Here is a 22376-nt window from a genome sequence, read left to right as displayed (position 1 = left end):
GGTGTGGCAGCCCCTTTGAGGTTGTCAGGACCCAGCACGGGAGGCAGGCTGAGGAGGCTCCCCCAGCACAGAGAAGAGGAGCCCGAGGCCCGGAATGGGTGCTCCTGCCGGCCGAGGGGCGTCCTCTGTGAGACTGACGGCACCGCCCAGGACTCCGCAGTGGGCTTTCCAGATCTGGCGCTGCTCAAACCAACTCCCACAACCAGGCACTGCATGAAAACTTCAACAGAAATCAAAACAATCTCTTTCTTTGGTTTAATACATATTTAAAAGGACAACCTCTGCTCAGTGCCTCAGAGGCCCCAAACAGTCGACTGAAAGAAATACCCCGGTTAATTAGGTGACATGTGATTCAGGAAAGCGCTGAAGGCGGGGCTTTCAAGGGAGGCGAGCAGAGGGTTTCTGACCCCCTTCTTCTCCCCCTCTCTTCTGGCTGTTCCTGGGAGCTGAGGGACCTGGTTTCACCTACAAGAGGCGAAGGGGGGTCCTGCCAGCGGAGGCACAGGCCAGGGGCCCACACAGGCCCCTGCACGCTGGGGAGCGGAGCTGCCAGATGGCGGGGTGGCAGGTGTGGGGTGGGCCAGCTTGGCCACGTGGGGGCAGGGAAGGGGATGGAGGAACCTGGAAGCCTGAGGCTCCTGAATGTTTCTAGCTCCCCTGCAGCCCTAGGCCCCTCCTGTACCAGGAGGCCCAGATCTGGAGACTTTCTGGGCAGGAAGGAACCTCAAGGTCTTCGAACCCAGGTCCCAACCTGATGCTGCCCCACCCTCCCAACCCCAGCACAAGGACCTTGCCGTCCAGAGAGCTGCTTCGCTCAGAGAGCTTCTCTCCTCCTCCCCATGCTCACCATCCCTGCCCCAGCCCAGCCCCTCTTCCCTCTCAGCCTCGGTCACAGGCTGCTTCAACATGCAGGGCTGGAGTGGTTTCCAGGCTTCAAGCATCACTGTGGTCGGTGCAGAGGACAACAATCTACCGCCTCCTTCCGGACCTTTGTGGCCCAGCCCAGGGCCCCGCCACCACCAAAGCTGACGGCGAGCCACAGTCCATCTGCCTGTCCGTGCCGGCCCAGCCCAGCATGGTGCCTGGGATCTTGGGGGCCATGGACAGGCCCTCAGTCAGCTTACCAACCCCGCAGCATACTCTGGTGCTCCCTCGGGGGTCGGGGGTGGCTGGCACGGCCCTCCCTGCCCTAAGTACTTGTCTCCACGATGCACTTGAGGAACATGGTGTCGTCCTTCACGTAGGCATGCTTGGGTGACTGCAGCCTGTTGAGGGGGAAGAAGAGCGGGCAGCCGCTGGCCACGTTGGTCTCACTCTGGGGCCGCTGGAAGGACGCGGAGCTCAGGTCGGGCCGGAAGGCATCGATGGCGTGCTCACGGTTGTTCTGGTCCAGCAGCATGAAGGTGACCTGTGTGGCCGGGGGCAGGGGACGGTCAGGCTCTGGGCAGCAGCAACAAGGGACGCCCGTACAGCCCCTCTGACCCCAGCTTAGGCGGATCAGGAGCCAAAGAAACAATATAATGCCTGCGTTTGGTGTGTGGCAAGGCCCCCAGGGATGGAAGTCTTCCAGGGATGCCCTGTGAGTAGGAATCAGATTTTCTATCCAGCAGGAAAGGGAATTCAGAGCTACGTTCCATTCCAGTTGGCTGCTGGGGACTGAAGGTGGCACCAGGCACTGCCAAGGAGGCCAGACTCCATAACCTACGATGCCCCTTCCGGCTCTGGAACGTCTGGCCCATCAGCTACAGCTAGGATAAGGTAGAGGGCCAAGAACAGGAAGGCCTTCTCTGGGGGGCGGGGTGGGGGGGGGAGTCTGTCAGCCTATGTCCTAAAACATGCATGCGTACCCGGAGATGCCAAGGATCTCAAAGCGACACAGACCCCCTTCTCTGCCGCACATCCCTGAAACACCCATGGCGACCACACTGGTTCTCAGGTTGGGCTGCACTTTTGCAGGTCCTGGGAAGGTTTCAAAAACCCTGATGCTCAGGCCTCACCACACACTGGAGACCCAGCCGTTGGTATGTTAAAACCCTCCCTGGCAGGTCTGGGAACCCCTGACCCTAGTGACTCATATCCAGACCACTGTGGCATCCCCACCCTGGCCCACCTGCTGGCCCTTATCTCCCTCCATCCTAGCAGAGGCCAGTGTTCTTGGCCCCACCCCTTCCTTTCCCTCCCCTGCTTGCAGGTTCACTGGCAAGGAGGGCCTCCCCACCCCTGTCATCCTAAATATTTTAAATAGATTTTGTTTATTTGAGCAGTGTTTGGTGCCCAGTCCAAGTGAATGGGAACTCTAGAGACTGCCCACCCGCCCTCTGCTCCCACACAGCCTCCCCTCCCCTGGCCGGCACCCCCCTCCCGGGTGCTAGCATTTGCTACTAGCAATGAACAGGTCAGAGTCACCTGAAGTCCACGGTTCACTCTGGGTCTTATGCTCCGTACCCAGAATTCTAGCACACGGAAGAGCTTCACTGCCTGGAAAATACGCCGCTCTCTGCCTCCCCCAGCCCCTGGCAACTACTGATGTCTCCGGTCTCCACGGTAGTGCTGTTCCCAGACCACCCCAGAGCTGGGATCACGCAGTCTGCGCATGCCCTTCGGGACTGGTTCCTTTCATGAAGGGAGAGGCCTCTCCAGGTCCTCTGGGTCTCTGCACGGCCTGACGGCTCCTATGTTCTTAGCACTGACGAGATTCTGTCTCCACGCCTGCAAGTTATGCCTCCACACACCCAGTGAAGGGGAGTCTGGCTCCTTCGTGTTCTGGCAATTATCAGCGAAGCTGCTGTAAGCACTGGTGGGCAGGTTCTTGAGAACCAAAGTTTTCAGCTGATCTGGGTAAAGGCCAAGGAGGGTGGCTTTGAGGTCAGAGGGGGAGAGTACGTTTCGTTTTGTCAGAAACTGCCAAACCGTCTCGTGTTCCGGCCGGCCGTGACTGGGAGTTTTGGCTGTTCCACAGCCTCACCAGCGTCTTGCGTTGTCAGGGTTCTGGCCATTCTCACAGGGCTGTTGTGGCATCGGCCTCCTTCCCTTTCTCTGAAAACGCTGCCAGTTCAGGCTGGCCCACAGCACCTCCTCCAGGTGAATTTCACTGCTACACGCCTTCCTGGGGGCACTGCTCCAGGCCTGTAAGCCCCTGGACTCATGATGCCCATCGACACTAGATATGGACGCAGGATCTTGTTTTGTAAAAGGTGAAACCGAGAACGCAGAGAGGACTAGGACCCGGGCTCGCCCCTCCCCTGCCCAGCCCGTACCTTGTTCCGGAAAGGCCAGGGCAGCAGAGCATCGTACTCCCCTCTCATGATCACGATGAAAAGCGACAGGTGGGTCCTCTTCCCCGTCCCGTCCCCATTCAGGTAGAGGCGCAGACACAGCTTGTAGCCGTACTTGGCCGTGTAGAAAGCTGAAATGTGGAAGGCAGAGTCAACACCGACGGAGCTGGACGGTGTTGCCCTCGCAGACCAGGGAACCGGGACCTATGGTTAGGCATGCCCAAAGTCAGTGGCTCAAAACTAAGAAATCTGGGGCTGGAGCGCAGCTCTCTTCTCAACAGAGCGGCAAGGAGGCCCTGCCAGGCTCTTGGAGATCATCTAGCCCAGGGGCTGTCAACCAGCCGTCCAAATCACAGAGTGCCAGGCCCAGAGTTTGACCCACGAGTGCCTCGGGAGAGGCCGGAGAACAGGCATCTCTAACGGGGCGATGCTGCTGCTGGCCCTGCCCCACACCTGTAACCCACCTGCATTTCACTGCGGGGAAACCAAGCCCAGTGAGGGGAAGTGGCTGGGCCCGGGCTCAATGTGCTGAGGGCAGAGCCAGAATTAGGACTCTGACCTCACAGTGCTGACTTCTTTCTGCTGCCCTAGGCCAAGTGGCCCCAACCGCTGCAAGCTGGGGGAGGCCGGGGCAGCTCCCATGCCCACCGGCTGCCTTAGCGAAGGCCCCCAGGGATGAATCACGTACCCCCCCCCCCATTACACAGAGTGGCCTGCGGGCAACTGAAAGGGCCATGCAAGTGTGGGTGCCAGTGGCTGTCACCACAAGGGCCCCTCTGGAAAGGGCTGGGGGGGCCAGGCTGGGGGAGCAGGCAGGAAGAGGGGGAGGAAGGATGGGTTGACAGTCTGACTCATCTGTCCCCTTACATTTTGGTGGAACAGGAAGTCAGAGACACTGCTGCTTTTTTTTCCTCTCTGGAAAGAAGGGCGGGGTGGGGAGGGCACTGTGGGGGAGGCAAGGCCACCCCAGGAAGGGGGCTGCTCCCGAGGGCAGGGGCCTGGCAGCGGGAGGCAGCCCTGCTATGCGGCTTGGGGCAAAGGCCCGGGCCTGCCTGGATCCCAGCCCCGCTGGTGGAGGGTGTGTCAGAGGGGCTGAGGGACAGGACGGGCGTGAAGCCCGGGGAAATGTGCCAAGCTCTGAAAATCGTCATCCACAGAAATCCTCCGAACTTACTTAGATGCGTACATGTGAGACGAGAGGAAAAGCACGCAGGTCTGAGAATTTTATGAATAGATACACACATCGTTACATCAGTGGAAACCAATGAACTAAGAGACACATGGACTGGGGTGCCTGGGTGGCTCAGTCAGTCAGGTGTCTGCCTTTGGCTGAGGTCATGATCCCGGGGTCCTGGGATCAAGACCCGCAGTGGGCTCCCTACTTGGTGGGGAGACTCATTCTCTCTCTCCCTCTGCCCCAGCTCATGTGCTCTTTCTCTTTCTCTCCCAAATACATCAATCAAATCTTTTAAAAAACCCAAGAAACAAGAGAAAAATCTGAGTGACTACTCCTTTCACGACAGGGCGCCAGGCCCCCGGGGGTCCCAGAGACGAACCACACGGATTTTCCCGGCGCTCGCTCACACACGACTCACGACCTACAAGTGTGTGTGTCGCTTCATTCTCCTCTGGCCTTGCTGCAGACCCCTGGTGCTCTGAGGGCGGGGGTCCTCCAGGGAGTGCCCGCGGGGGGGCATCCTCTATGACCCTCTCATTTTTATCAGAACACTCCCTCTGCCACACCGAGATCCGCAGAAGTAGACAACAATCGTATTCCTATTTGCAGAATATGACTGATGTCAGGGAGGCAGAAGGCCTGCCCGATCCAAGCCACCCATGGGGCTGAGCGGGGAGCCTGTCACCTCCACGGCCCTGGCATAGTAGATGGCCGGGATGTCACAGAGCTGGCCGCTGTCCCTGTGGCTTTCCTGGGCCCAGGGAAGCCTGCCTCCCCATGCCGGGCTGCGCCCCTGGGGTGCTGGTACCTGGGGAGAAGAGGCTGACGGTCCTGCCACAGGCTGACTCGTGGCAGCGCCTGGTGACATTGGTGATCTTCCAGAGGAAGGTGCCATCGAAGGAGGCCTCCTCCATGAGGCGGAGGCCCTGCTCCAGCTTGCCCAGGGCCTGGTCTTTCTGAGCCAGTGTCTGCTGCAGCTCCAGCACCTGTGGGGAAGCCCATTCAGTGGGGGACACCAGGGCACAGCGTGGGGACAGGGTGGGGTTATGGAGGTTATGGAGGTGACAGAGTCAGCTCTGCCCCCAATATGCCTTCCTGACTACACCTCCCTCAGGCACATGGCTCTGCCTGAGTCTGTGCCATCCCTCTCGCCTGGACCTCTATGGCCCCTCTCCTGTCCCCTGGCCAACTCCTCTTCATCCATCAGGAACCTGGCTCATGGAGCCCTCTTCTGGGAAGCCTCCCACTACCGCCCCAGCTCCGCTGGTCTCTCAGCGGTGTTCTGCAGGGCACTTCCTGAAGTTTCTTAAGATACGGCTTTCTGCCCTTCCTACCAGAGAGGCAGGTTCCCCTAACAGAGGCTGCGCCCATGCTCATTTTCTCTCTGTCTTCAGGCCTTGCACGGTGCACGTGGGACCAGAGTCAGGAAGGTTCTTGATGCACTGAAGGCATGGCTGCTGGCCTTGGGGAGCCCTCCTCCCTGGGGCAAGCGTTACATACGTAACTGGTACACTCCCCACTGACATTTGAAAAAACACAGACTTATTCTTGGGTATGCTTTGGTCATGAGGGCAGGCATAGCAGTGAGTGTCCTTAGAGGAAACTGAATCCCTGATTTTCCCTATGGGAAAGCTGAAGTTCTGAGAGGGGAAGTGACTTGCCCAGACCCACACAGCAAGTTAACGGTGGAGCTGGAACTAAAATCCAAGCTCAGCACAACATGAGACAGTGACAGAATGTTGCTGGACAGAGGAAAAAAAGAAAAGAAAACAATATTAACATGATGACTGGCTAAATTAGGAAAAGTATAAGCTCCAGAATAAGGGAGGACATTGTCCTGCTCAATCAAGAACTGTCAGGTAGATGGATTTTCTGGAGTTGGTCTGGGACCATAACTCTGAGCGTGTGGAATCCTTCAGAGACTGAGCCATAGCCCATGAGGACAGCATGAAGACGGCGGCTCTGAGGAAGGGGTGAAGGCACTGGGGGTGTTGAGCTCCAAGAAGGAAATATGCAGGGACTGCTTCTCTCTGATGGGCTTCCACAAGGACTGCAAGGCAGAAGTTTTCAGTAGGCCCTGAAATGCAGGGCCAGGAACAATGCTGGGAAGACACAGAGAGGCTGATTTTGGTTCAGTGTGAGGAAGCACCTTCTCATTGTGAAAAACGTCCCCCGGTGGAACGCAATGCTTGGGAAGCGAGGACCCTATCACACGGGAAGTTCAAGCAAAGCAAATGAAGCACACCGGCCGGGGGAGATTGACCTTGGCTGTCACCTGGGATTCAGTGCTCTTCCTCGAGGGTCTTAGAACACACAATACCATTTGGGGGGTGGGCAGGGGGGAGGCGTCCACTCTGAGCAGGGAGAATGTTCAGAAGGAAGGCTGCCGGACCACTGCTCTAGAGACAAGACGGGGCCCAGGGACCCCCGGAACCCCCCTTGAAGGGAGCTTGCCTCCCACGCTCACCCGTTGTTCCAAGCTCAGGATGTGCTCGCGGTCGAGCTGGCTCTGGTGGATGGAGGCGGCTAAAGCCAGGTGGGAGGCCTCCACCTCCTTGTTGAGGACGGCGACGATGTTCTCGAACACACGCAGCTTCTCCTCCAGCTCAGCCAGGAGCTTCTCCTTCATGAAGTGCTTCAGGACGTGCTCGTCTTGGCTTTCAGCGTGGGGCGCCCGGTAGCAGTCCACTTCCAGGTCCCCCGCCACCTCCACGGCCGCCTGCAGCTGGAGGTCTGACAGATTCTGCTCCAGGGCCATGGGCCCGGACCCCAGGCCCACGCCCTGCTGGGCCTTCCACTGCTTCAGGAACCCCAACAGCAGGTTCAGGTGGGCGGTCTGGGAGGTGACCTCATGCTCCTGCAGGAGCTTTGGGCTCCCCTACCAAGAGAGCGGGGCTGATCAGTGAAAACGGAGGAGGTTGAGGAGAACTAGAGAATGGGGGAGAGTTCAGCTACCCAAAGGCTGCCAAGGAAAGTCAGGTCCATTTACCCAGAGAATGGGAAGATGCTTTGTGTGTCACAAGAGGGGTCTGGACCAGCACCCTGGCATCAGACATGCCCAGGGTGAGCCGTGTGCGTCGCAGTGTTTGGAGCAACAATTCTGCCCTGCCCATGAGAGCGGCGTTTATTCAGGACCAAGGAGAGGGGCATGGGGGGGTTCGGGGAGTGCGTATTTTAGTGATGCTACAGTGGTCAGGTGAGACATTCAGAAGAACTTCCCTAAGTATGGAGATGATTTATAGTGGGATTTGTTGCTCTGAAGAGCCATTAATGTAAGGGACATCCAGAGCTCTGGGACTGCAGTGGCCCCCTCTCCTTTCTCACACCCAGATGCTTACCTTGTAGGAGCAGCCAACACTAGCAAAGGGGCACCCAGCTTCAGCCTCAGCCGCCTCAGGGTGGTCCTAGAAACAATAATCGTCACCAGATGTTACAGGGGTCCCCAGTGGCCGCCACTGGGGCTCTCTGCCAAGCATGAGGCTCCACCGGGGCAGGAGTTGGGCTGGCCCACGTGACTTAGCACATGCTGTTCCTTCTCTGCCTGGCTGACTCCTTTCCACCTTTTGAGCCGTCAGCCCTTCTGGGACCCCTCCTTTAACACAGGATCAAGACCTCTGCTGTGATCCTGGGTTGCTGTGTCTTCTGTCAGGATATGTCCCACCTGGCTTTCCAACGATCATTCACTGTTTGGTTGCCCCCACTGGGCTGGGGGATCTTTGAGGGTCACAGCTGTGTTCTCAGTATGGGGCAGTGTCTATTACAGAGGAGACACTTGGGACATGCTGGCGGCATGACGGGGCACCTCCCACCGCCTGAAGCCCAGGGGGGCTCTCCTCACCATTCCCATCTGCTTCCCTCCTCAGCCATCCACCCGTGACTGACTGAGGCACGTCTGCTCTGCACTGCCGTCCCTTCCAGAAAAAGGACAGCCTGAGGGCTGCAACGCAGACAGGATTCAGTATTCAGCAGCAACTAGACAATACTGTTAACCTGTTCATAGGTCTGAGGAGCTCACAAAATGCTTTCATGATCACACTATTTCCTGGGCCCCCAAAGACACCACGAGGATGGCAGAAGAGCATTTTTTTTTGTTCCCATTTTACTGATGAAGAAGCGAGGCTAACAAAGGGGAAGAAACGTGCCCAAGAAGGAAGAGCAAGGGAGCTGGCCACAGGGCACTCACTGTCCCACATCAGAGCACTGTTTCTTATCAAGGATAAGCCCATGGGAGATCGGTAGAAAATTTTTTCCAAAACGCATTATTTACAAAGGGCTTGTATCTGGAATATATAAAGAACTCTTACAATTCAACAAATCAGACAAGCCACCTAACAGAATGGCCAAAACAATGAACAGATACTTCCCAAAAGGCACTACTTAAATGACAAATAAGCCCATGAAAAGATACTCAACATCACTAGTCATCCCAGAAATGCAAATTACAATGAAATACCACAGGGAAATCACTATCAACTCAAGAGATGGGCAAAAATGCAAAAACGAATGATAGCATCAAGTTTTGGTGAGAATGTAGAGGAACCTGAGAACACAAAATGGAACAGCCACTTTGGAAAAATTAATGCAAGTATATCATAAAGTTAAATCATACTTAAAAAGCAACTTTCTTACAAACCATGCCCATATGGTGAGCGTACCACCCACACATTCTGTCCCTAGGAATCGACCTGAGAGCAGCTGAAACGCGCATCTGTGTGTGTATGTGACGTTCACGGTAGCTTTATTCGTAACAGCCCCAAACCGGAAGCAATCCAGGTATCCACCAGTGAATGGAAATGAGAGTGTGCTCTGTCCGTGCTGTGCAACGCTCCCTGGCCATCAGATGGAGGAAAATATGAATAAATGCGGTAACATGGAGGAACGTCAAAAGCATTATTGCTCAATCAAAGAAGTCAAGCACTACAAGAAGTCAAAGACTACACGCTAGGACTCTGTTCTTACGAGATTCTAGAAAAGAAAGTCGAGTGACAGAAAGTAGATCTGTGGCTTCCTGCGGCTGCCGCTGGGGAGATGGCCTAGCCAGGGGCACAAGGAGGTTTTTTCCAGCGTGGAAACATTCACCCCCGGTGCTGTAGCAGTCCCACAACGGTATACATTTCTTGGCATCCATCCAACGGTACGCTTAAAGGGCAATGGATTTTATTGCTATGCAATAAAATCTTGATTTTCCAAGGGCTTTTTTTTTTAATGCTCTCATGGGGGCAAAAAGAAGGCAGATTTGGATGCAAGGGGTGGGTAGAGAGGTCTTTTGGGCTGAGCAAGTATAAAGCCACCCTAGTTATTATTATTATTATTATTTTTTAAAGATTTTATTTCTTTGACAGACAGAGATCACAAGTAGGCAGAGAAGCAGACAGAGAGAGAGGGAGAAGCAGGCTCCCTGCTGAGCAGAGAGCCCGATGTGGGGCTCGATCCCAGGACCCTGGAATCATGACCTGAGCCGAAGGCAGAAGCTTTAACCCACTGAACCACCCAGGCGCCCCCTTAGTTATTATTTTTTAAAAGTAAAATAAGCAAGAGCTGTGGGTTTAATGAGTACCGCTGGTTTGGGGCACAGAGCAGAGCTCAGCGAACGGCTGCCCTCCCCTTCACCCCCTGCCCTGGGCTTCCAGCACAACTTGTTCCTGACGAGGAATAGAATCCAGATGTTTCACTGGGGCGGGGGCAAGGGTGGCCTTGGCAGAGACCGTGCTGGCTTCGGGGAGCAGCCGTGATGCAGCCTCTCCTAGCAGGTGGGAGAACGGGGAGGACCAATGGCCAGCCGAGGCTTGGCTGTGGACCTGGTTCCTGGGTGAGCGGACCAGGGTAAGTTCCCGGACTCTAAGCTTGAAGGGAGTCCCAGCGGGGTAAGGCGGTGCAAGTGAGAAAACTGAGGGCAGAATCGGAGAGATCCCCGCAGGTGGAGGGGCCCGGGCTCTTCTGGCTGCTGGTGTCCCGAAAGCCCACTGCGGCCTGGAAGGCGCAGTCTGGATGTAGAACGATGCATGGATGGGGGTGAGGGCCACGGCCGGCCTCCAGGGGCTGACGGAGGATGGGCAGGGTGACTCGGGAGGACCCGAGAGGTCAAGGCAGCCAGCCCTGGAGTCAGCTTGGAGGAGTGCAAAGCCCATTTCAGTCACTTCACACGCTAGCTGTTTGGTCCTAGGAGACCTGTTAACCTCTCCCTGCCTCAGTTATCCCCATTGCAAAATGGGGATAAAACCCCCCCCGCCCCCGCCATGAAGTTGCAGTGATCATGTAGGACAACATTCTTAAGCACTGGCATTACTTACTGCTACCGTAACAAAATACCACAAACTTAACAGCTTCGAACAACACCAATTTATTATCTCACAGGTCAGGAAGGCAAAGCCTTCACGTCAAGGTGTCGATGGGATCATGTTTCTTCTGGAGGCTCTAGGGGAGACTCCGTTTCCTTGCTTTCTCCAGGTGGAAGTCACCTGCATCCCTTAGCTCACAGCCCCTTCCTCCATCTGCACAGCCTGCAGGACAGCATCTTCCAATCTCTCCGGCTCTTTCTTGCCTCCCTCTTATGAGGAGGTTTGTGATGACCCTGGATCCCCCTAGATAATCCAGGATCATCTCTCCATCTCAATTTAATCCTTGATTTAATCACCTCTGCAAAGTCCCTTCTGCCATTGTTATGGGCAGAGTTGTATCCCCCCAGCTCATCTGTTGCGAACCAACCCCCCCCCCCAAAAACAGGATTACATTTGGAGATTTGGAGACAGGGTCTTTACAGAGGAGATGGAGTGAAAACGAGGGCAGCAGCATGGCCCTCCTCCAACAGGACTGGTGTCCTATCGAACAAGACAACACCCAGGGAGAATAATACGATGATACCAAAGGAGGCAGCATCTCCACGCCCAGAGAAAGGCCTTGGACAAAACCCACCCTTGCCTGTGGCTTCTTGTCTCCAGAACTGTGAGAAAAGACATCTCTCTTGTTCCTGCTGCCCAGTCTGAGGTGTTTTATGATGGCAGCCGGAGCAGACGAATCCCGCCATGGAAGGCAACATAGTCACAGGTTCTGGGGGTTGGGATGTGGACAGCTTTGGGGAACACCGTTCTGCCTACCACAGCACTCAATGTTAGCCACAAGCAGTAGCTATGGGAGTATATTATTCGTATTTTTATTCCATGGATTAAACACTGCCCTTGGGATATCTTTTTTTTTTTTCTCCCATGACTCTCATATATATGCTTCTCATTTAATTTTCCCCACTTGAACTCTTTTTTTTTTTTTTTTTTTAAAGAATTATTTATCTGCAAGAAAGGGAGAGGTTGAGCAGGAAGAGAGGCAGGAGGAGAGGAAAAGGGAGAGAATCTTCAAGCACACACCCCACTGAGTGTACAGCCTGATGCAGGGCTTGATCCCAGGACCCTGAGATCATGCCTGGAGCAAAATCAAGCATTAGACGCTTAACTGACTGAGCCACCTAGGCGCCCCTCTCACATCTTGAATTCTTTTTTTTTTTTAAAGATTTGTATTTATTTATTTATTTGATAGAGAGAGATCACAAGTAGGCGGAGAGGCAGGCAGAGAGAGAGGAAGGGAAGCAGGCTCCCTCCTGAGCGGAGAGCCCAATGCGGGGCTCGATCCCAGGACCCCGAAATCATGACCTGAGCCAAAGGCAGAGGCTTAACCCACTGAGCCCCCCAGATGCCCCACATCTTGAACTCTTAATAACTAATCCTATAAAACCCTATTTCGCCACTGGATTTCCTTGGGGAGATGAGGAACATCTTAAACCTATTTGTATTTAAACTGGACCAAAGCATTCTTGTGTGTTTTTTCATAAGATCCCTGCAGTGACCTCTGGAGGCGGGCAGACTGAGATTAGCTTCCTCCCAGTACAGATGGAGAACTGAGGAGGGGCCGGGCTGTGGTCACAGGAAGCGTGACCCCTTGGACCCACCTGGATCCGGGTCTGCAGGTCAAGTTATGAGACCTTACAAGGGTCTGCCGCTTTCTCAGCAGCTGGGAGAGTTCGTCCCGGCGGATCTCACAGCGCCGTACGGAGGAGGCTGGAGCTCAGAGGCTCTGCTTCTCGTGAAAGTGGGAATGCGAAGCTCAGGGACGACCAGCGACTTGCAGGGGGTGATGCCAGTCCAGGGCAAAGGCGAAGAAGCGGCGGGGGACCTACCGTCCATGACCGGGGTCCTTCCTCCCAACCGGGGAGTCTTTGCCTTACCCGAAGGGTGGGGACGGAGGGGTCGGGAGAGGGAATCAGGCCAGGGCCGCAGAGGAAGAATGGGGCATCTGTCCTGGGCCCAGCCTGGTCTGTCTGATGCCGTAAGTGACCCCTGCGAGCGGCCTCAGAGCTTGCAAACTGCTAAAAATAAAATCCACAGTGGAATTTTCTCCGAGGAGGAAACAGAAACAGAAAACAAAATCCTAGCCCTGGGGGAACACTTGTCCTTCTGTGTCTGAGAAGTCTGGGGGTGTGTGCTATTCCCAGCCACCGTGCCCGCCAGGCCCTTTGTGATGGGGTCAGCAGAGGGTCCCATCAAGAGGTCCCCCACCCTCCACTAGGGGACCTGTGCACTTCTGAGAATGTGAGCACGAAGAGACTGACCCCAATGACCCCACTGCCACCCTGGACATGGAGGCTGGCTTGGGTCCTACTCGGGCATCACCTGAGGCTGAGGGAAAGGTCCTTCATCATGACAAGGGGGACCTGGTCAGTCTGGGTCTGCCTGCCAGCTCCTGCCCTCTTCTGTGCCATCGCCTGTTTCCTCTCTGGCAACCTCTGCTCAGCTCAGTGGCCACCTCCCCCAGGAAGCCCTGCCTCAGTGTCCTAGGTGAAAGCACTCTTGCCCATTCCCGTTTTTCCGTAGCACCTGGTGGACTCCAGATCTCAGGGCTGACGGTGTTACTTAAACCTACATACAACACTTGGGGTGACCCACCAAGAGAAGGTGCCACCAGCCAAGGAGGGAGGGTCTGGAACCTGGGTCTGCCTTCCCGTCGTGGTAGGATGTGGATCCAGGCACACCCTCTCACTAAGCCTCGATATATTACCTAAAGTCTAGGCAAAACAGGGACATTACCGCCACCACAACCCAGGATGTCACAGGATTGACATACTTCAAGGGACGCCAATGAAGGGGAGAAACAGTTATCCCAACTGCACAGAGACTGGGGACAGACTCACGAGGGACACGGTCAGTGTCCTCCCACAGATGCGGGCCTGCTTCAGGAAGGCTGACCGACTTGCCTCTCGTGGCCCCAAGAGAATTAGACTCTGGCTCAGTACAAACAAAGAGGAACACAGTGCAAGCATCAGAGTCCACTTTGGTCAAAGAACTTGTCTCACGGGGTCACAAGCCTGTGGCTTATTGGAAGTCACTGGCATCAGAGGCCAGCTTGCTTCTGGCCTCCTCGAGTGATCTCTGAGGCAAGAGAGTGAAGGAAACAGTCCCCCTCGCAGGGTCACAGGCACACCGAATTGAATGTTATTTTCCAGACACTGGTTGCTCCTTATTCCACTGTCACTTCTAGAGGTTCTCTCCAGGCGAGAACCTGGCCTCTAACTAGGTCAGCAGTGATCCTTTAATATCTGGGTCTTAAAGTAGCTCCCAAGTCCACAGCTGTGAGCGTTTCTGAGAGAGATAGTCATCTAATGAACTCAGAGGCCGAGGACAGGCTGATAAGCAGATGGCACGGGAAAAGGTCACAAGGCTGAGAGCCTCTGGAGTCGACTGGGCCGGCCTCTGACCACCCCGCACCCCCATCCCCCAGGTTGTCCTGCAGGCACAAACTTCAGAATGACCACATATGCAGAGGACTGACTTCTAATCAGCTGCTTTCCTTTGCTCAAAAGTCCCCCAAAGTTTCCATTGGGGTCAGGAGCCGGAGGAGTCTCTGGTCTTTCTGGTCTGTGGCTCTGAGCGGGTGTGAGACCACTGGCTCACGCCGCACCCCCACCCCCACCCCGGCTTTTCCCTGGGCACAGGGCGGGGGGCGGGGGGGAGCGTGAAGATCACACCAGGTGGGGAAGCCGGGGTGAGAGGCCTGCTGCGCCTTTGGCCCCCTGGAGGCAGCACCTACTCCCACCCTGAAGGCTGTCAGAGCACCTGTGATTCTACCATCAGAATCACTTCATTTGATTTCGGGCAACAAGCTTCCCACTGCACTCTGCAGGGCTCCAGGAGCCGCCAGAGCCCCTCAGGGGCGGGGACAGCAGAAAAGGAGGGGGTGCCAGGCTCCCCCTTAATCCGAGCACCTGTACTCTCATCGGATTTCTCGTTCACCAAGATAAAAAATTAAAACCACTGGATTACGAGATGGAAAAGAGCTCTTCCCTCTATTACCTGAGATTTGTACAAAGAAAGTGCATTAATTTTGTTAAGAGGAAAAAGTAAGACAAATTGGAAACAATCTTCCTGGTGCACTCGAGCGGGCAGGAGCCTCAGAAGGCAGGGAGCACACGGCCTCCCCTTTGCAGGTGGAGCACTGCGGCCCAGACCGAGAGCTGCGTGCGGTCGGCTGGCTCTCGACTGAGCTCCCTGAGACGTGCAGACCAGGAGGCCTGGGGAGCCATTCCACGGGTCAGTTTGACCAGTTAGCTCTTAACCATGCGGCCGAGTGTAGAGTTCTGGGAAAACGCATCGGGTCCTTATGTTATTCCCTTGAGGGCCCACCGGGGCGGGGCTGCTGAGAAGAGGACGGGAGAGCCCTCAAGGCCAGCTCTGCTGGGGGCAGGAAATTCCTCCAGCTCTCTGAAGGCGGGGGCGGGGGGCAGAACAGAGAAAAGAGGTGTGAAGACTTGTCCGCCTCTGGCTTCCTTGCGGCCAGCCACGGACAGGTCAGCTGGACATCACAGGTCCTGGACTGGCCTTATAGGACCACCTGGGCTTCTTCATTTCACAGATGGAGAAACAGGCATGAACACGATCTCGGCCTCGTACGGAACGTACAATGCCATCCCTGGACACCAGGCTCTTGGGTGTTGGGCTGTGGTTTGAGGGCAAGGAGGGAGCTCTGGCTGAAAGCAGTCCCTGAGAGGGAGGATGGCCAAATGGTGAGACACAGGTCACTAGGGGGGTTTGTGCTGAGACTCCCCAGTGGGTGCTGGGGGCCCGAGGTGTAAGACCGGGGGCTAGATTTTGAGCAGCAGTTCTTACAGCTTTGGGCCAATACGAGGTTTTTTTTTAAGTTGTTGGATGAACATGAAGATTGCCATTTTTTTTTTTATTTTACCAAGTAAAGACATTATCAAAAATCCTATCATCGACTACCACCATCATTTCATTTGTACAAAGACATGTACAGGGAGGATATAACCCCAGAACAAAAGCTGATTCTACGAACGAAAAGGTTTCAGTTTTTAAAAACTCACTACAATATCCTTACTTTTATCACTTTGTCATGTCCTGGCAGGAACGGACCAGGTGTGGTTGGCCTGTGGGAGCCTCTGCCCTGGACAGACAGACCTTTGAGGGCTCTTCCAACTCGGAAGGGCTAGAGTTCTAGCCTGGCGCGTAAGGATGTCTCTTTGGCCCCTCACGCTGCCAAAGCCGTTTCTTATTCCCAGAAGCACAGCCTGGCCGAGCTCCACAGGTGAGCTGAGAAGGATTTCTCCCTCTCTGAGGGCACACAGAGCAGAAAGAACTGTCTAGATCAAGAGGTGACAGACTTCGCTGTGAAGGGCCAGAGAGCAAACACTGGGAGCCGCATCTTCTGTTGCAACTACTGACCTCCGCCATCGCAGGGCCAAAGCAGCCATACACTGTGCATCAATGAGTGTTTGGGGTTGTGTACCAATAAAACTTTATTTGTGGACACAGAAGCGTGAATATCGTAAAAATTTTCATGGGTCACAAAATGCCACTCTTCTGACTTTCTCAAACCATTTAAAATATAAAAACCATTCTTAGCTTGCGGGTCAGATACAACCAGGTGGCAAGCTGGCTTTGGCCCGCAGGTTGTGGCTTACAGAGCCGGGGTCGAGACTGGTGTTCTCACCCTCCATCTGCCACACATCAGCGAGGCGCCTTTGACAAGTCACTCTGCCATGGTGAACAGCGGGCTCCTCACTGCTCAGAAACTGAATTTAATCCCGACCCTGGATGACGGGAAGCTAGGTGTTTGCCTGGGACTTTGTGGGCAGCTGCCTAATGGCTTCAACCTCGACAAGAGGAGAAATTAGTCAAATCCCCTTTCCTGGCTGTGCCACGTACCTTCTCCTGAGACTGAAGGCTTCCTGGGCTTACAGACTGGGGGCCGTCCCCTCTGCATTTTGGACAGATCTGGTCCTCGCTGGTCCTGGGGACACATGAACAAAGCCTGCTGAGTGAAGCATCCATGACTTCCTGGGGCCACCTTCCATCCTGAAAGCTCTAAAAGCCTGGGCCTTGCTTGGGGTGGCAGCTGATATCAGTAAGCCGGCTCTCCCCCATCCCAGACCCACTACTCCCGAACCTCGGAAGTACTGGGTGTCCCCGATATCTCCCGGGAGTCTGCTGTGAGCCTACTTGGCAGCCAACTGACCTGGGGTGACTGGAGGCTGTCATCACCCATACTTACCCACTGAGGGGTCTATTTCTGTCTCGCTGCGGAAACATCAATTATGCTGGATTATAAGGAACTGCCCCAGTTTCTGCTGGGAGAATGATGTAGCAATGTACTGCCTCACTTTTCTAAAATCTGAAAGATTCTGAATTTCAAAATACATCCAACCTGGGACGCTCAGATAAGGAATTGCCCATATGTGGCTAAATGTGCTCTTCTTGGCTTCAGGTCTCTGATTTTCAGGAATGACAGATGACCGTAGTCAATCCAAAGAAGGGGGCTCAGAGAACTAACCCAGCTTCTTAACCAGCAGTGGGTGTCAGACCCTGAGCAGACTGACCCATGCCCCTATGTGCTTTCAGAAAGCTCCCAAGTGTTGCCGACCCACAGCGAGAGCCATTGGCTCCTACCTAGAGGCCCATCCTACCCAGGAGGAAAACAAGGCCCTGAGGACACGAGGACATGCCTGTTGGCCAAGAGCACACTGAGTCAGGAGCCGGGCGGAGCTCTTTTGGCCTCAGGCCTGGGTCCCTCCGACACCCAGAGAGCTCCATCCCCGGCTCTGGCACGTTTTGGAGGAATGGGGAGGAAAGCCAAGAGACGCATGGCAAGAGCCTGAGATAAACCCAGAAACATCAGCTCGATGGTACAAGCAGTCAAGCTTTGTTCCCCCCGCCCCCAACTCCCCACCTGGCTCGTCCACAGCCACATCCTCTCCCCTCCTGGTAGCAGCCCTTGTCAGAGGCTTTGAAATTCACAAGTCTGCCTGATTCAGTTTTCCCACCTTCTGATGTTGTAAAACCCCAAACAAAGGTCACACTGGGGGCGCATGGCAGACACTAAGAGCATCCCTGCCAGGAATCTGACCTGGGGCAAGCTGACTTAATCTCTCTATTGGGTCTCCTTGTCCCCATCTGTAAAAGAGGCGAGTAACAGTATCCACCTTGCCAGGCTCCTCCGACAATCCAAGGAAACAGCGCTTAGCCTACAGCAGGTGGGATGGGATGCTGACGAGCATATTCATGTCACACCTGAGATATTCGTACTGTACATATAAACATACCTATTTTTACATATTCTATACAAAATGTATGATTATATATATTCTATACACATAAAATGTGTAGTCTACATAAGCACGTATTTATACAGAGACATGCAATTTCATATACTATATGGATAAATCTAGCTGTGTGTCCCCTTTGAAAGGGTTGCCAGCGGACAGTACAAGGTGATGCGTGCCACCGTGGAAGGAGATGGACTTTACAGCAGCATTTACCAAGGGAACGTCTACTCATTCTTCCAAGAACTTTTCCACATACTGTTGGTTGGGCCTTGTACCAACCCCGGGAGGTAGCAACCAGCTCTGGAGGGCTCTTACAGACAAAAAGCTGAGGCTTCAGGGTGCTGGACCCACAGCACCAGGCCCCCCAGTCAGCCAGCGGCCCCACTGAGGGCAGAGGTTCTCTCCCTCCCTCCACCCCAGCCGGCCTCTGCTGTGGGAACAAAACCCTCCCGTGGCTACTGCTCCTGCCATCACTCCGGCTGGAGCCAGGGACGACAAGGAAAGGGTGTGAAACAGGCCCAGGGAGGTGAAGTCACCTGCAGAAAGCCACCACCAGTTCCTCTCACCCTTGCCTCCCATCAGGGGCCCCTCCCTGACACCTTTTCCACACCCAGCCCTGCTCCTCCACGCCCTCACCTCACGTTCCCAGAGAGACAGGCGGCGCAGCAGGGGGCCCTGGGCTCTGGTGGGTCCTGGCAGGCGGTGGGGGGGCACCCAAAGGGAAACTCGTTCTCATCGGGGGCCGGGCGGGGGCTGCTGGCTGGGCCAGAGGCCATCCTGGGGTCCCAGGTCTACGCGACTGTGGGGAGGAGACCAGCTGTGGAAGCTGCGGAGGGGAGAGGTGAGTTCTGTCTGGCGAGCAGGAGTCTGATGACTTTATCTCTTCGTAGGCTTGTGTGGTTCAACGTCACAGCTGAGTCACAGCAGGGATGGGGCAGGAATTACCCTTTGTGGTGCAAAAAATCCCCTGGATGGTGACAGAAGGCTTTAGGAGTGTCCAGTCATTCTTTAAAGTGAGAGAGAAAAAGAAAACAAGTCAGAGAGAAAAAAGAAGTGGGCCCCAGATTTTCAGGAACTGCCATCAGTTTCCCTGTCTGAGCACCTTGGGCAGCTGCTGGCTTCCTCCTCCTCCTCCCTGGGGACATCGGCAGAGAGTCACAGCTGGGGGCTCCTCTGTGTTCCCTGGGACCTTGAGAGAGCCTAGAATTCTCGGTGGGGGTGCTCGCTGCCCTGGTGGAAATCCCCAGGGTTCTGGACGCAGGTCCAAAAACACAAGTTCCAGGCGCTTTAGCTGTGTCGTGGCCAGAGCTTCTCCGAGGTGAAAGTCACTTCCTCACAGTGGGTCTTGATAACCCCATCTATTTAAAAAAAAAAAAAAAAAAAAAGACTCGTAACAGGCAGTCTCCAAGCCCTTTTGGGCTCTAAGATTCGGGGATCCCGACGGCCAAGGCAACCCGAGGCAGCTGGGAGGCTTCTGATGTCCTGACCTTGCCCATGGCATTCTTCATCAGTCCTGGTGATGACACTGGGCCCTCCCCGCTCCTTTGAAGCAAAGCCTCGGGACCATGAACTGCTCAGGCCCTCCCCCCATTTCCCCACTCAGGAAATCATAGGTGGCCACACACTTGGGTCAGGCGCCACCACTTCCCCAGCTCTGAGAACAAAGCTCTCAATAAATACTAGGTCACAGGGAGCTGGCCTCATGGCCGAGTGGGAGGGAGATCCACGGCTGTGTGGCTTCTGGCAATGTCTACTCTGGGCCGGGCAACACTTTCCTTCCTGTTCCTCAAAGTGACCTGCTGGGGATTTAATAGCAGGAATTTAACACATAGGCACAGAGAAACAAGATGTCTCGTCCAAAGTCACAAGCCCCCGGTTGGGAAACGGCATGGGCACAAGGTCTGAGAACTCTTAAGATCTGTGTTTTCTAGCCATAGAAGAGAGATGAAAGCAAGGTGACCTGGTGGGGCTTACAGAGGCGGGACTGGGCATCAGAGCATGCAGCCTGTTTTCTCATCTACCAAATGCAAGAGATGATTCCCTCCACCTCTTCCCATCCTGCTGGATTTTACAAATTTTCATGGTGGTTTCAAATCCTGGGCTTTGAAGTTTGACAGATCTGAGTCGGGAGCCTAAGTCTTCCACGTACTAGCTGTAGGTCCCGGGATATGGTCTTTAACTTCTCTGAACCTCAGTCTTTGCATCTGTAAAGTGGGGGAGAATAATAAGGTCTACTTTACCTGACTGTTGTGGTGACCAAGTGAGGGGGTGGGTGGAAGCCTCACATGGTGCACGGCCCAAGCCAAGTGCTTGGAAGGCTCTGACATTGTCACAGCCCTTCCAGCTTCTCAAGATCAAAGAAAAGAATTAAGATGGTACATTATGCTTCCAAAGTGTTTCCACATCCACCAGCTTCACTTGGGCCTTGTAAGTGGGCAAGGCAGGCCAGATGTCCTCTGCCCCTAGAAAAATTCAACTGCCCCCATTCCCTGGAGTGATACTTGGGCAGCTGGCAAAGAGGACATAGCCCCCTACTGCTGCAGGTATAAACTGGGATGCCCACCCCCACCTGGGCCAGCTGTGGCCTGGGCCTCTCAGCAGATGACCCTGAGGCCTACTTCAGAGGAGGCCTATCAGAAAGGCCCTCCCTTAACCACATACCCCAAACCTGTAAACCTCCCTGCATTCCTTCTTCTCCTTCCTGTGGCATAGACTGGCACCTATCTCCACAACCAGGTTCTGGGTCCCTTTGTCCCTGGTCTCCTTTCTTTCTCCTCTGTCCTCAAAGCCTCCCTCTCTACCAGATCTTCCCTATCAGCATCAAGATGTCCCCACGCTGTTCCAATAATAAAAGGGAGAAATACTAGGTGCAGCACTTTAGTGCTGTGTTAACTACTTCTAACCACCTCACCTAATCATATGACCCCTTTGAGGCAGGGACTGTGTTCATCATCCCATTTTACAAACCAGTTAAGTGACTTGCCCAGGGTCCCACAGATGGTGCGTGGGGATTCCTGAACTCAGAGCCTGTGCTCTAACCACACATTCTACCCTTTCCCCAAAAGTCCTCTCCCGCATCTACACTCTCTCCACACTTAAAAACAGAACTTGTTGGAAAGACTGTCTATGCAGAGAATTCCTCCCTTGAGTCTCTGAAACCATCTCCCCAAGGTTCTCAATGTTGGGGTCACCGGTGTGCATGGGCCGTCCCAGTTTCTATCTAACAGTCCTCTGGCCAGCACCTGACACCATTCTTGGCCCCTCCTTTCAAATCCCCTTCCTTCCCGCGCACCCCCCCCCCCCCCCGCTTCTGCACCCACTGGCTGCTCTTCATCTTCTCCTCCACCTCTTTTCTCTTCTACTCTGAACCTCCATCGGTCCCATCTCCCTGTCTCCACCGCAGGGATCCGCAAAGTTGGGAGTCTCTCTGTGCCGCCTCCCCCCACCAGCCTTCCACTTGACCTCTGGGGTGCACTTGGACCAGACTCCTGGGAGTCTCGGTGGTCTGCCCCCAGAATGGGGCTGGGAGCCCAGCTTTGCGATCCCGACGCATCCCCAACCTGAGCACAGCCCCCTGTTCCCCCTACCCCCACCCCGGTTGCCCGGCTCAACGACGCTGGGTTGTTTGTCTGTGCCCGCCAGCCCCCCCCCCCCCCCCGCCCCGGGACAAGTGACTGTCCCCTCGCTACTGCCACAGCTCCAGGTGCGTGCCCCGTGCTGAGGGCGGGGCAGCGCGGGCGACTAGTCAAGGATGGGCGAACCCCTGGGCTGCCCCGGCTGCCCGCAGGAAGCGCTGCGGTAGGGAGTCCGGGGGCGGGCTCTGCAGCGGTGGCGTCCTGGTCACGGGCCGCGCGGGGAGGCCTGCACTGGGGGAGCCCCCGCCCGAGCGAGCGGGAGCTGGGGCGTCCCGGGCCGGGGAGCGTGGGGGCGGGGGCCACAGAGCCTCGGGCTGAGCCGGGGCGGGGTGCAGCGCCACCAACCTCTGCGCCGCCGCCGCCGCCGCCTCCCCAAGGCCCGCCGGGAGCTTCCGGTGGGGCGCCGGGGACGTGGCCCGGGAGGCGGAAGCCGGGGAGGGCAGGGGCGGGTCCTCGCAGCCTCCTCCCGCTCCGGGGCCGCCCCGGGGGCGGGGCGAGCGCGTCCCTGCCCCGCCCCCCGGGGGGAAACTGAGGCTGGGGGCCGCGTCTGCAGCGTGGGTACTGACGCGCTGCCCTTGTCCTTCTCTCCCGCCGTGGGCCCGGCGCCGAGGCAGAACTCAGGAAAGCGTTTGCAGAGTAAACGAAAACAGACCTGGGACTTGACCCCCACCCCGTCTCCCGCTTGCCTG

General features: G+C 55.5%; 1 protein-coding gene across 9 annotated transcripts; it reads right to left on the bottom strand.

The window, feature by feature from the left end:
- Positions 1-232: 232 nt before the first annotated feature.
- On the bottom strand, positions 233-22074 carry TRAF1 (TNF receptor associated factor 1). 9 transcript variants are annotated; one of them, XM_044265020.1, is made up of 9 exons: positions 22033-22074; positions 19155-19410; positions 18689-19058; positions 16656-16740; positions 7791-7856; positions 6920-7330; positions 5261-5438; positions 3258-3406; positions 233-1408 (listed from the first exon to the last, which is right to left on the bottom strand). In XM_044265020.1, the coding sequence occupies exons 3-9, from the start codon at positions 18826-18828 to the stop codon at positions 1190-1192; spliced, it is 1248 nt and encodes a 415-aa protein (XP_044120955.1). In that variant the 5' UTR covers positions 18829-19058; positions 19155-19410; positions 22033-22074; the 3' UTR covers positions 233-1189. The 9 variants fall into 9 exon arrangements, with proteins under 9 accessions (XP_044120955.1, XP_044120952.1, XP_044120957.1 ...); XM_044265017.1 differs by having other exon boundaries at positions 19155-20256; positions 22033-22051; XM_044265022.1 differs by lacking the exon at positions 22033-22074 and adding an exon at positions 21814-21963.
- Between the last annotated feature and the right edge of the window lie 302 nt (positions 22075-22376).

This window comes from Neovison vison, chromosome 9 (assembly GCF_020171115.1).
Source record: "Neovison vison isolate M4711 chromosome 9, ASM_NN_V1, whole genome shotgun sequence".
NCBI lineage: Eukaryota > Metazoa > Chordata > Mammalia > Carnivora > Mustelidae > Neogale > Neogale vison.
Note: the sequence above shows the minus strand (reverse complement) of the source record. Positions and strands in the feature narration are given on the sequence as shown.